At 45.5% G+C, this 12,811-nt stretch overlaps 1 protein-coding gene across 4 annotated transcripts in view; it reads right to left on the bottom strand.

Annotated features, from left to right (window-relative positions):
• Positions 1–984: 984 nt before the first annotated feature.
• LOC140492234 (dihydropyrimidinase-related protein 3-like) overlaps positions 985–12,811 on the bottom strand; it is a 240,286-nt gene continuing 228,459 nt past the window's right edge. For 2 of the 4 annotated variants that reach the window (XM_072591144.1, XM_072591146.1), the window contains exon 14: positions 985–6,379. In XM_072591144.1, the coding sequence (XP_072447245.1) occupies positions 6,291–6,379 (89 nt within the window). In that variant the 3' untranslated portion in view covers positions 985–6,290. Of the gene's footprint in view, positions 6,380–8,641; positions 8,679–12,811 lie in introns of all 4 variants that reach the window. The other 2 variants (XM_072591147.1, XM_072591145.1) reach the window with 2 other exon arrangements.

Raw genomic sequence — 12,811 nt, forward strand, 5'->3', positions numbered from 1 at the left:
CAGGATCTTGATCAGATGGGCCAATGGGCTGAGAAGTGGCAGATGGAGTGGAATTTAGATAAATATGAAGTGCTGGATTTTGGGAAAGCAAATCTTAGCAGGACTTATACACTTAATGGTAAGGTCTTAGGGAGTGTTGCAGGACAAAGAGTCCTTGGAGTGCAGGTTCATAGCTCCTTGAAAGTGGAGTCACAGGTAAATAGGACAGTGAAGGCGGCATTTGGTATGCTTTCTTTTATTGGTCAGAGTTTTGAATGCAGGAGTTGGGAGGTCACGTTGCGGCCGTACAGGACATTGGTTAGGCCACTGTTGGAAGATTGCGTGCAATTCTGGTTTCCTTCCTATCGGAAGGATGTTGTGAAACTTGAAAGGGTTCAGAAAAGATTTACAAGGATATTGCCAGGGTTGGAGGATTTGAGCAATAGGGAGAGGTTGAATAGGTCGGGCTGTTTTCTTTGGAGTGTCGGAGGCTGAGAGGTGACCTTATAGAGGTTTATAAAATCATGAGGGGCATCGATAGGATAAATAGACTAAGTCTATTCCCTGGGGTGGGGGAGTCCAGAACTAGAGGGTATAGGTTTAGGGTGAAAGGGGAAAGATATAAAAGAGACCTAAGGGGCAACTTTTTCACACAGAGGGTGGTACGTGTATGGAATGAGCTGCCAGAGGAAGTTGTGGAGGCTGGTACAATTGCAACATTTAAAAGGCATTTGGATGGGTATATGAATAGAAAGGATTTAGAGGGATATGGGCCAAGTGCTGGCAAATGGGACTAGATTGCGTTGGGATAACTGGTTGGCATGGACGAGTTGGACCGAAGGGTATATTTCCGTGCTGGACAGCTCTATGACTCTGGTAGAAACTTTTCACCAGATATTTAAACTGACAGAACAGACAAAGTGACTGAAAATTCAACTCAGAAATCCCTGCTTGCAGCGACCAAAAACACAGACAAAACAAAAATAATAACCACAACACGGTCTGTTCTTGGGTAGCCATATCTGCATAAATTTATTAGTCTGAGACACGTACTGTAGATACAAACATAATTAAATACAAGAAACAATTTCTAAACATCAATCACCTTGGTAAATGTTGTCCGTACACCTTCTTCAATCAGAGTCTTTTATTTTTGGGAAGAAAATGATAATCAAAAAGTAGTCAGCTGTTGAAACCTCAAACCGCAGGAAGATTTCAGATTTTTCTATAATCATTTCAACTGAACCAATGTGAGCAACATACCAGTCCGTCCCAGAGCAGTCGGTCAAACATCACCCCTCACGCCCACCTCCCCCAACCCAATGACCAGATAATTTCAAGTCCTTGGTTGAATTATACTGTCCTGAGGCTCTCTATAATGCCAATCATCCACAAAAATAGAAGACAGCTCAGTATTTTGGAAGCCCTTTATCACTTATCCCATTGACAAACCACCTGATAAAGGGACAAGCCCCTTATATCCTTATATTACTGAGCTTCAAGGATGAGACAAAATGGTGGACTGCCAGTGGCAGCCATTTTGAGACCTGAAGGCCAATATAGAAAAACAATTGTCCCAATTATTTGTTTCAGTCATCCAGTTATGTTCCTTTCTCCAGTTTGTGAAAGGAGAGATTGTATTTAATTCCAAAGCATAGATCATCAAACTCTCTGTGACACATGTTATTACAACCACAGCCTACAGCAACCCGTCACTAATTTAAAATCAAGCATTAAAATATATTCTGTCTGAAAACAAAATGGTGGACACCTGTCCCTGTATTTAACTGGGTTTGTAACCAATTACTCATTACCTATAATAAATCTCATTCCTGATATTGCCTTGACCTTGGGAAAATTCTGAGGGCACACAAACGGAGAGCATATGTTTAAATCGATAGATGGTGTCAATTCATATGGTGACTGTGATCTGTTCAGCAAATGCTTGGGAGATGGAAAAGAGAGCATGTTGTTCAGGGAGCTATTTTAACAGGGCATTACCTCAAATCCTACAAGAGAGAATATTGGTGAAGCATCTTCTGGAATACTGTATCCAGTTTAGGTTTCCCAGTTAGAGGAAAGATATTATTAAGCTGGAGAGAGTTCAGAAGAGATTTACCAGGATGTTGCCGGGTATGGAAGGTTTGAGTTATAAGGGAAGGCTGGATAGGCTGGGACTTTTTTTCACCAGAGCGTAGGTGGTTGAGAGGCGACCTTACAAAAGTTTATAAAATGATAAGGGGTGTGGGTACAGTTAAAGGGAGTTGTCTTTTCCGTAGGATGGGGAATTTCAATACGAGGGGACACATTTTTAAGGTGAGAGGAGAGAGATTTTAAAAAGGCATTAGGGGTGACCTTTTTACACCCAGAGGGTGGTTTCTGTGTGGAATGAACTTCCTGAGGAAGTGGTGGATGCGGGTACAGTTCCAATGTTTAAGGGGCATTTGGGTAAGTACACAAATAGAAAGGTCTGGAGGGATATGGGCCAGGAGCAGGCAGGTGGGACTAGTTTAGTTTGGGATTACTTTCAGCATAAACTGGTTGGACTGAAGGGTCTGTTTCCGTGCTGTATGACCCTGTGAGTGGACTCTCTCTGTCCATGCTTGCCTTGTGAGGGAACTAAAGGAGAACAAATCATTATGGCAACAATGTTCTTCTTCCATTCTCTGACATGCTCATCATTTAAAGTGTCAATGGTAGCCATGATGTGGAGGAACAAAGTTAAAAGTCACACAACATCAGGTTATAGTCCAACAGGTTTAATCGGAAGCACTAGCTTTCGGAGCGCTGCTCCTTCATCAGGCAGCTAAGGAGGAGCAGCACTTTGAAAGCCAGTGCTTCCAAATAAACCTGTTGGGCTATAACCTGGTGTTGTGCGATTTTTAACACAATTTAAAATGGAAGGGGTGTTTGTAGGCAGTAAGAGACACATCCTTCATTTAATTACTGAATCCTAGGTGTTTAACGATGTGGGACTGAGTTGCGCATACATGGTTGACTCTTGATGTTTATCATTGAAGCTGGCTACAAGTTCTGACTATACAGCGTTCCCGCTTTCCCCCCCAACAACACAGAAGTACTGGAAGCATTTTGTTTAAGGGCTCCCTAGTCATATCATTACTAAACATCCCATTGGCGCATTGTGGAATAATCCAGGACAATTAAAAAACAAAACACAATCTGCTGCTTTTGTACTGTATTAAGGCTGTATAAAATATAATCATTAAAAATAGTACAGAGTCCTTGCTGAGGAAAAGATCATTGGGAATATTAACACACTCGATGGAATACCTCATGGTTAGCGTTTAAATCGGGTGATATTGCGAGGTAGTATGTGCGTGTGTATGTGTGTGTGCAGATACACACACACACATCCAAACAAGCAGCAAATAAAAAAAGTGTAAAAGCACTTTAAGTCTACGAAGTAATGCAATGTATGACTTGACGAGCCAATTCCTACAAGATTCAGCATCATGCACAAGGTTTAACATGAATACACATCAAGGCTATTGTCCTTGTAAGAGGATGCATCGATTACAGTGCACTTGACAAAGAGCCAAGAATTTACCAAAACAAAATTACAACTTTGTTCGGGGGCGGACTGGGGAGATCAGCCCATGAATCAACCAATTTCTTTTCTTTTTTATGATTCTGCATCCGCCACCTCACACCCCCTCTAGACAGGGTAATGGCCCAACTTGCTGCACAAATCTAGACAGTGAATGCTGCTAAGCTGTTCGACCATGTGGGTCTTCACAATCAAAGCCAATCCTGATCTCACCCAATTGTCAATTGTCAGATGGGATCAGGTAACTGGGTAATTAGTGCTGGGATCTGGGGAGGTCACCTTCCAAAATCAACACAGTTCAGGGTCATCAAAGTTCACTAATTCACGGGCAGATGAGGTAAATGACTTTGCACGAACTGGACATTTAAATTCAGGCCTTCCAACCAGCACGGTTGACAAAATTAAGTTGACAGACTTTGTTATAAATCTTCATTAGCAGAATCAGGGAGGGAACCTTGAATCAATCCCTTAAACAACAAACCAACTTTTACTTTAACAAAGTCTTTTTGAGCTCTGCTGACTTCTGTTGTGATTCCAGTTGATATTCTGCCTCATTTCCTTTATGCCTGCCACTAACTGCAATCGTATAAAAGAAGCAAAACCTGAGAAGACACGTTATCGTAAAGTTACTGGAATGTACCACTGCATTCACCTCCTTCTGGCTTCGTGTCAGGGACCATGGCTATTTCTTGCTGGCTTTACAGAGCCCTGTAGCTGTTGATGTACAGTGTCGCTCAGCCAGTGGCAGAACACACTTACTGGAAGGATGGGCACAGGCACAGTGGCTCAGTAGTTAGCATTGCTGCCTCACAGTGTCAGAAGCCCAGGTTCGATTCCAGTCTCGGGCAACTGTGTGCACATTTGCACGTTCTCCGTCATTGTCTCTGTGGGTGTCCTCCCATAGTCCAAAGATATGTAGGTTTAGGTGGATTGGCCACGTTCAATGATCCTGTAGTGTCCAGGGATGTGCAGGCTAGGTGGATTAGCCATGGGAAATGTAGGGTTACAGAGGTGCAACTGGGTCTGGCTGGGATGCTCTTCGGAGGGTCAGTGTGGGCCGAATGACCAGCTGCCACGCTGTAGAGATTCTATAATTCACGGAAAGTTGTAGTGACCTATAAACTGAATAAGCTTCACTAACTTCCCATGAACGCTCCCTCAGAAGAACAAAAAAAACCATAGAATCATTACAATGTGGAAACAGGCCATTTAGCTCAACAAGTCCACACCAACCCTCTGAAGAGTAAACCACCCAAACCCACTCTATTACTCTATTATACTACATTTCCCATGACTAATGCACCTAACCTACACATCCCTGAATGCTATGGGTAATTCAGCATGGCCAACTCACCTAACCTGCACACCTTTGGACTGTGGGAGGAAACTGGAGCACCCAGAGGAAACCCATGCAGACACGGGGGAGAATGTGCAAACTCCACACAGACAGTCACCCGAGGGTGGAATCGAACTTGGGTCCCTAGCGCTGTGAGACAGCAGTGCTAACTACTGAGCCACTGTGCTGCTGGTGGGGTGTGCAGTCGTGGAGTTACAAGGATCAGTTGGGGCGAGACAGCTAGCTGTCTTCAAGTTGGAAAGAGCTCACGAGACCTGACCTCTTGTGAGCAGCCAGTAGAGCTGCACTTTGGTTTGACAACCTGGAGAGGCTAGACATTGTACCTGACCTGATTTACAGCAAAACTGACTTGGCCGAAGACTGGGAAAGCAAAGATTTCTCCCATAGGCTTCACAAAGTTTAATGACACTGACAAAAGACACATCTTCGAATTGTAGAGGGAGAATCCGACTCCTTTACGGGTGTGGTTAATTAAATTTGATACCTTACAATAAGGTGAAGTCAAAAACCTTAGTGAATGGGAAACACAGAGCAGTGTAAACCCTGACTACCTTCCCCTATGCAGTCACTACTCGGACACTCACAAAACTAGACTTGATGACGTGGAAGTGCCGGTGTTGGGCTGGGGTGCGGACAAGGTCAGAAGACACCAGGTTATAGAGTCCAACAGGTTTATTTGGAATCACAAGCTTCTGGAGCGCTGCCCCTTTGTCAGGTGAAATGGGCAAGCCTCAAAACTAGGAGTCAGTGATGACTGAAAATGCTAGAGATTAGAGTCAAGAGTATGGTGCTGGAAAAGTAGAGCTGGTCAGGCAGCAGGAAAATCGACGTTTCAGGCATAAGCTCTTCATCAGGAATCAGCCTCATGCCTTATGCCTGAAACGTCGATTCTCCTGCTCCTTGGGTGCTGCCTGGCCTGCTGTGCTTTTCCAGCACTACACTCTCAACTCAAGACTCAAAACCATGTGGAATGCGCAAGATTTAAATCAGAAGTGGGGCCTAAAGAGGTTCCATTGCCGAAATGGTCACATGATGGTCAGCAGGGATTATTGGAGAGTGGTCAGGGTGGGGCACAATGTGGAAATAAATGAACAGAAGCACTGTAATCTCTGCATCCCCACTATTAACTTGTAAACTGTGACAGCTTAAGGCTAAATAAATGAAAACAAGACATTCTTAAAAGCCATGACAAAGTAACATATCTCATCAATAAGGCTTGAGGCACTGTTTATATTCAATCCAGAGTGACCATTTATTTCTTTTGCTTTTTGCAGGACAAACACAATTATCTTTTATTTTGCTTTTCTTTGCAAGACGTCATCATTACAGCACAATTTCTTCCTTCTCTCCCCCCCCCCACCCCTCTCTTTTTCCCTGTCATGAGCTTCAGCTGAGTGAGGTGATGTTTGAGCGTCCACCAGGAGGCGCTACGATGCGGTGACCACTGCGTCGAGGGCCGTCGTCCACTTGTGCCCCTGTTGAGAGAGAGGATGGGAGTGGCCATGAAGGACAGCTGCCCCTGCAAGGTGCCAACAATTCCATGCCAACCCCCCCCCCCCACCTTCCCCACGCCCACCCACCACCCTCCACACAACCATCTCCACTACCCCTGCCATTCCTTACAATCCCCTCAACACGCTCCACTTTCCTTGCCCTGGGTCAGGAGGTTGATTGAGTTCAGGTCATGTCAGTCCCATTCAGTCACGCCATCTCCACATGACTTGCTAAAGTGCAGAGGCAAACTCAATGGCCCAGCAATACAGCAACAATTTGGTAAAGGCACATATTTTGGAGAGAGTGAGTCGGCCAACACCCTTTGCTCAGGCAGCAGGGGTCATTTGAAGGTGGTTTCTCCTCTAATCCCCTGCTTTCTCAGTCTCTGTTATCTTTGGCTTTTCCCCACTGTTCAGACACAGGAGTTTCTCTCTTTCTGCCTTACTCACTGTCCCTCTACTCTCAGAGAACCTGCCCATTACTATGTACTACACTAGGTGGCTGAGCAACCAACAGGAACCAATCTCACCGACTAAAGGCCGGTCATGCAAGACCATTAGCAACAAGGGTAGATGTATCTCCGTGATTTCCAGACTCAGCCTGGAAGTGGGAGAGCTCAGAGGATGAATACCTGTGGCTCACCAAGCAGCTGATTGACTATTGGTGGTCTTTCGATTGGAATTAGGCCTTGGGACAAGGAGTTACTGGAATGGCAAGAACTGCTTGACAGTCAAAGCCATAGGCCATGGCTGCTGCAGAAGCAACACCTCCATTTCCACCCTCCCTGAGCCCTCAGGATCACCCAAGGGTAAGGTAAGTGGTAATTTGGAGGGGAAGGGGGATGCTGGCTTTTGGTGAGAGTTGTGATGAGGCACTGGTGGGAAGGTGGGGGTGTTGCTAAGAAGTGGTTCTGTGTCCAGTTCTCTGACACTGCCCAGGTTAGTGTGAGCTGGAATGTACCTCACCCGACTGGCACCCTGCCCGCAGCAGTTTACCATAAGGGTGGGACGGTTCTCCTGCCCACAGACCAGGCAGGGGGAGACCCTTAGGTGGCCATTCATAGATCAGTTTAGGACTTCAACCTCTGATTCCTGATGAAGGGCTTTTGCCCGAAACGTCGATTTCGAAGCTACTTGGATGCTGCCTGAACTGCTGTGCTCTTCCAGCACCACTAATCCAGAATTAGGACTTCAATTGGCAGCAGGGTGTTAAGTTTGGGTCTTCATGGACACAGATTTTAAATCAGGCAGGATTCTGGTCTGTCTCTCTCATGACATTTCATTCCCACCTCTGGGCCCACCAACTCAGGGTCCGGAAGACCTGACCCCTCCTAACAGGCTCAAGTGACCTCTCCGCTACTGGGCAGGAAGAACTGGAGCAAATGTCCATTCTCACCAACAGTGCTGCCATCTAACTTCCACTGTTTGCTGACTTGCGTCACAACGGCCTCCGTTTCTCACCCCCACAGCACGGTCCAAGCGACATAAAGCATCTGCTTCTCTCTCCCGGCTAATGCTGCTGATGTTTGTGGTTTGACAAGGGGAGAGTGGGCGGGGGGGTACTGGGGTGGCTGCCCGTTGCAGGGAGGGGCAATTGGAATCTATTTCTCTGTAGGTTCCGAGAGTGGGTGCTGAACATTTCCCAATGCCTGTGATTTGCCTCAGCCTCAAACAGCTGATGACTCTCATAGGGAATGTAACGTCCGAGGTCGACTCTTGAACACTGGGCCCTAAAGGGGGTTGGTAAGGCACGGTCAAGGTCCCTGAATTAGTACGCTTGAAGATCAAGCCAGAGAATGCTTGACCTTGACATCGGGTCGGGATATTTTTCTTTCCCCAGCATTCGTACTCATCACCTTAACCCAAACCAATACTTGTACATCAAGAAAACAAAGGGCAAGTTGCAATCAGGGGTTAGGGAAATCGAGGATTCGGAAACAAGCACGTTACAGGGAGGCTTTCACACTGTGTTCTTTTTAAAAAAAAGCAAAAAAGCAACAGCAAACCTACTCACTCAAGGTACTATAGATTCCTGCCTTTTGCTCCTTTGGATCTATTGTCCAAATAATCTGAAAACTCTCCAAGGAATTGTAATTCTTTACTGAGACTGTCTGCTCGAAGGATTGAGGAGCTGGGGGACTTGGCTTTTGTCCCAACAGATTAAATCCAGTCAGTTGTATTCACAAAACCGTTTGCCTCGAGGGCCCCAAGTAAGTTTGATTTTTAAACTTGATAGTTCCATACCTGCATTAGATTTTGTAAAACCGTCAGTAGGGTCGCCCTATTGAAATGAATGGAAATGTTTAATTGACAACGGCAAACCGCCAATTCTTCTGAAGGGCTCAAGATTACCTCTAATTCCAGCTTCAAAAGATCACCTTTGGTGATGTCGCTGGTTCATCGCTTCAAAGAGCAAGCTCCGGCATTTTGAATAATTTTAATAAAAAGCAATCTAAATGTCATTCTCATTTTTAAAAAATGTAGTCATAGACATCAACAACATTCAAAAGGTGTCCTCAGTGCAATAACGTGCCCCAAAAGAGCAATGGTCAAGCAAAACCACTTGTCTGATAGACTGCTCCCATACCGTCCTACCCTCAACTCTGGGTTTTGGTTGAAAACTTAGTGAGTAGACGGGCAGGAGGCTGGAAGAACACAGCAAGCCAGGCAGCATCGGGAGGTGGAGAGGTTGATGTTTTAGGTGTAACCCTTCTCCTGCTGCTGCCTGGCTTGCTGTGTTCTTCCAGCCTCCTGCCTGTCTACCTTGGGTTCCAGCATCTCCAGTGTTTTTTTTTGTCTCTAACCTAGTCAGTGAAGCTGCATGTGTCAGCCACCTGATGGTCAGTACATGCAGAATTAAACCTGATTGGTATCAACATGTTGCCCAGCCAAGATCACGTTAGAGTCTACTTACTTCTAGAGTGCCCTGCACCACCATGCTATCGATGGGACCAGAAGAAGGCCAGTCAGTCAGTGAGGTGTTGGATAAGGGTTGGGTAGGAGCAGAAGGGACAGGTTGGATCAGGGTACGTGTTTCCTCAGTGACGGAGGTTATACAGAACGTCAAACAGCACTCCTGGTCCTGACAGACCCCATGAAGGACATTCAGCTATTGCATTTAGTTCTGGTTGCCTCATTATAAGATGGATGTGGAAGCTTTAGTGAGGAGATTTACCAAGATGCTGCCTGGACTGGAGGGCATTTCTTATGAAAAAAGATTGAGGGAGCTAGGGTTTTTCTCATTGGAGCGAAGAAGGATGAGAGGTGACTTGATAGAGGTGTACAAGATGATGAGAGGCATAGATAGAGTGGATAACTAGAGACTTTTTTCCCAGGGCCAAAATGGCAATCACAAGGAGACATAATTTTAAATTGATTGGATGAAGATGTCAGAGATTGGTTCTTTATGTAGAGAGTGGTGGGTGTGCAGAATGCACTACCAGTGGTGGTGGTAAAGTCAGAGACATTAGGGTCATTTAAGCAACTCTTGGTTAGGCACTTGGATAATAGTAAAGTGAAGGGTATGTAGGCTAGTTTGATCTTCGAATAGGATAAAAGGCCAATGCAACATCGAGGACCGAAGGGCCTGTACTGTAGTGTTCTACCGTTTATGGGTGGGATAGGACACCAACTCACATGCTCCTGGGGATCAACATTTGGAGTTAGGAGGCTGCTCTGATGAGGTCGCTATGGCGATAGCAATGACAGGAATCTGGCAGTAGGCCATTCCTCTGCTAAATGCCCTTATCCATATCCACTGGACTGCTGGTATCAAACCTGTTCCTCTAACTCCACAACAATGTCAGTCATTCGCTGAGATTGGTCAATCCTGCTGTCACACAGACGTTTTGTTTCTGTTGAAGTGCATGGATTTGAACTACGACCGAGATAGTCAAAATGGAGGAGTTGGCAGATGGAAGTCATATGGTTAATCCTATGCATGGTTTCCTTAGAAACATCTAGAAGCTAGCACTTTCAAAATATAATCCTGGAACTTTAAACGTGGATGTTTTGTCTTCGCTCAGCTGTCTCTGAACATGCCCGGTATTAAAACTAAATTCTAATTCAAAAGGAAAACAAAGGTCTCTCAGGAACTAACGAAAGATCACAACCATTCTGCAACGCTGACTGTCTTGGAGATGTACAAACATCAAGCTTCCCAGATTATCTCAATCCTGTTGGGTCAACAGCTTGGACACTGAATGTAGCCTCAATACCTTGCTAATGATGGTGGGGGGAAAAAAAAGAATCAAATCAGAAATAAATGACATTGGAACCTATGAACGTTAATGGAGAGGAGGATGGAGCCTCATGTTTCCCAGAACCTGTCAATACACTTTAGATCCTGATGTGTGAAAACTGGGCTGAAGTAATTTATTGTTGGACTTTTGATTTCTTTATTCTTCTTGTCCTTTTCCCCCAAGAATTTTTATTTAAGAATCTGTCCCAAGGTACCTAAGATGGTGCTGTTGATTTGTAAACCTTTCACTGACCTCACATGACAATAAAGCTAATTCTAATTCTCATTATCAGAACAGCCATTAATGCCAGGGAACCAGTTAAGCTCAGTTGGCTGGATTGACAGTTTGCAGAGCAACAGCGTGGGTTCAATTCCCATCAACGGTTTGAGGTTACCCTGAAGGGCTCTCCTTCTCAGTCTCTCTTCCCTTGCCTGAGGTCTGGTGACCCTCAGATTAAATCACCACCAGTTATCTCTCTCTAATGAGCGAGCAGCTTCTGGTCTGGTGAGACTATGGCAACACAGTACAATACGTTCGTAACAGTCCCACAACACTCCAGTCTGGTTTGGACGGAGTGACCAGAACAGTGGCAAAGGAAGTGAAGTGAAGGGGAGGAGAAAAATAAATACATTTCACAGTGGAACATTACATTTGAGTATTTTTTTTTGTAATAAGAGAAAAATACTCACCTCAGTCTGGGAGTTGCCCTCTTTCTTCCACCTAAACTCTCCTTCATGTAACTATGGGGAATGAGGCTATACTTGCATGGCTCAACTGGGACACTGTTCATCTTATCTATCCTCATCAGACTGACCTCTTATCAGTCTGTACTCTTTACAATGCCCTTTCAAACTAGCTTTCTCCTGTCAACAAATGAAAAGCTCAAAGTGGCACTTTTGCCAACCCTAACGGAGAAAGCACCTTCCCACCCAGCGGTGATATCGATTGATGTGTCTGTGGTTAGCACTGCTGCCTCATGCGCCAGGAACCCGGGTTCGATTCCAGCCTCAGGTGACTGTCTGTGTGGAGTTTGCACATTCTCCCCGCGTCTGTGTGGGTTTCTTCCGGGTGCTCCAGTTTCCTTCCACAATCCAAAGGTGTGCGGGTTAGGGTGGATTGGCCATGCTAAATCGCCCCATAGTGTGCAGGGATGTGTACGTTAGAGGCATTAATCAGGGTTAAATGTAGAGAAATAGGGTAAGGAATGGGTCTGGGTGGGATAATCTTCGAAGGGTTGGTGTGGACTTACTGGGCAAAATGGCCTTTTTCCACACTTTGGGGATTCTATGATTCTATGACTATCTGGGTGGGGTTTCTCCCCATGTCTGCATGGGTTTCCTCTGGGTGCTCCGGTTTCTTCCCACAGTCCAAAGGTGTGCAGGTCAGGGTGGATTGGCGTGGGATATTGACCATGGTGCCCATGGATGTGCAGGTTGGGTGGGTTAGCCATGGATTACAGGGAAAAGGGTAGCAGGTGGGATGCTCCTCTTCGGAGAGTTGGTGTGACCCGATGGGCCAAATGGTCTCCTTCCACACTGTCAGGATTCTATAATTCTATGACTTGAGAGCATATTTGCCAATCACACCAAAGGCTTGGTCCCTTGCCATTCACACGAGTCATAATTGCTGGCTTGGCCATGGTTTGTCACCCATCCCTTCTTCAATTGCAAATTCTAGAAACAAAAAACACTCCACAGGCGCAATCAGGGATTAAATGCAGGGATGTACTTCTGAGGCGCTATTAGGCTCTGGTCACAACATATCTGGAGTAATGTGTGCAGTTTTGGGCCCCATATCTCAGGAAGGATATACTGACCCTGGAGCGTGTTCAAAGGAGGTTCACGAGAATGGTTTCAGGAATGAAAATCTTAACATGTGAGGAATGCTTGAGGATTCTGGGTCTACACTCGATGGAGTTTAGAAGGACGAGGGGGGATCTAATTGAAACTTACAGAATACTGAATGGCCTGGACAGAGTGGATGTTGGGAAGATGTTTCCATTGGAAGGAGAGACTAGAACCCGAGGGCACAGCCTTAGAGTAAAGGGAAGACCTTTTAGTACGGAGATAAGGAGAAACTTCTTCAGCCAGAGAGTGGGGAATCCATGGAATTCACTGTGACAGAAGGCTGTGGAGGCCGGGTCAATGAGTATATTTAAGACGGCGATAGACAG

Source organism: Chiloscyllium punctatum, chromosome 20, assembly GCF_047496795.1.
Source record: "Chiloscyllium punctatum isolate Juve2018m chromosome 20, sChiPun1.3, whole genome shotgun sequence".
Taxonomy (NCBI): domain Eukaryota; kingdom Metazoa; phylum Chordata; class Chondrichthyes; order Orectolobiformes; family Hemiscylliidae; genus Chiloscyllium; species Chiloscyllium punctatum.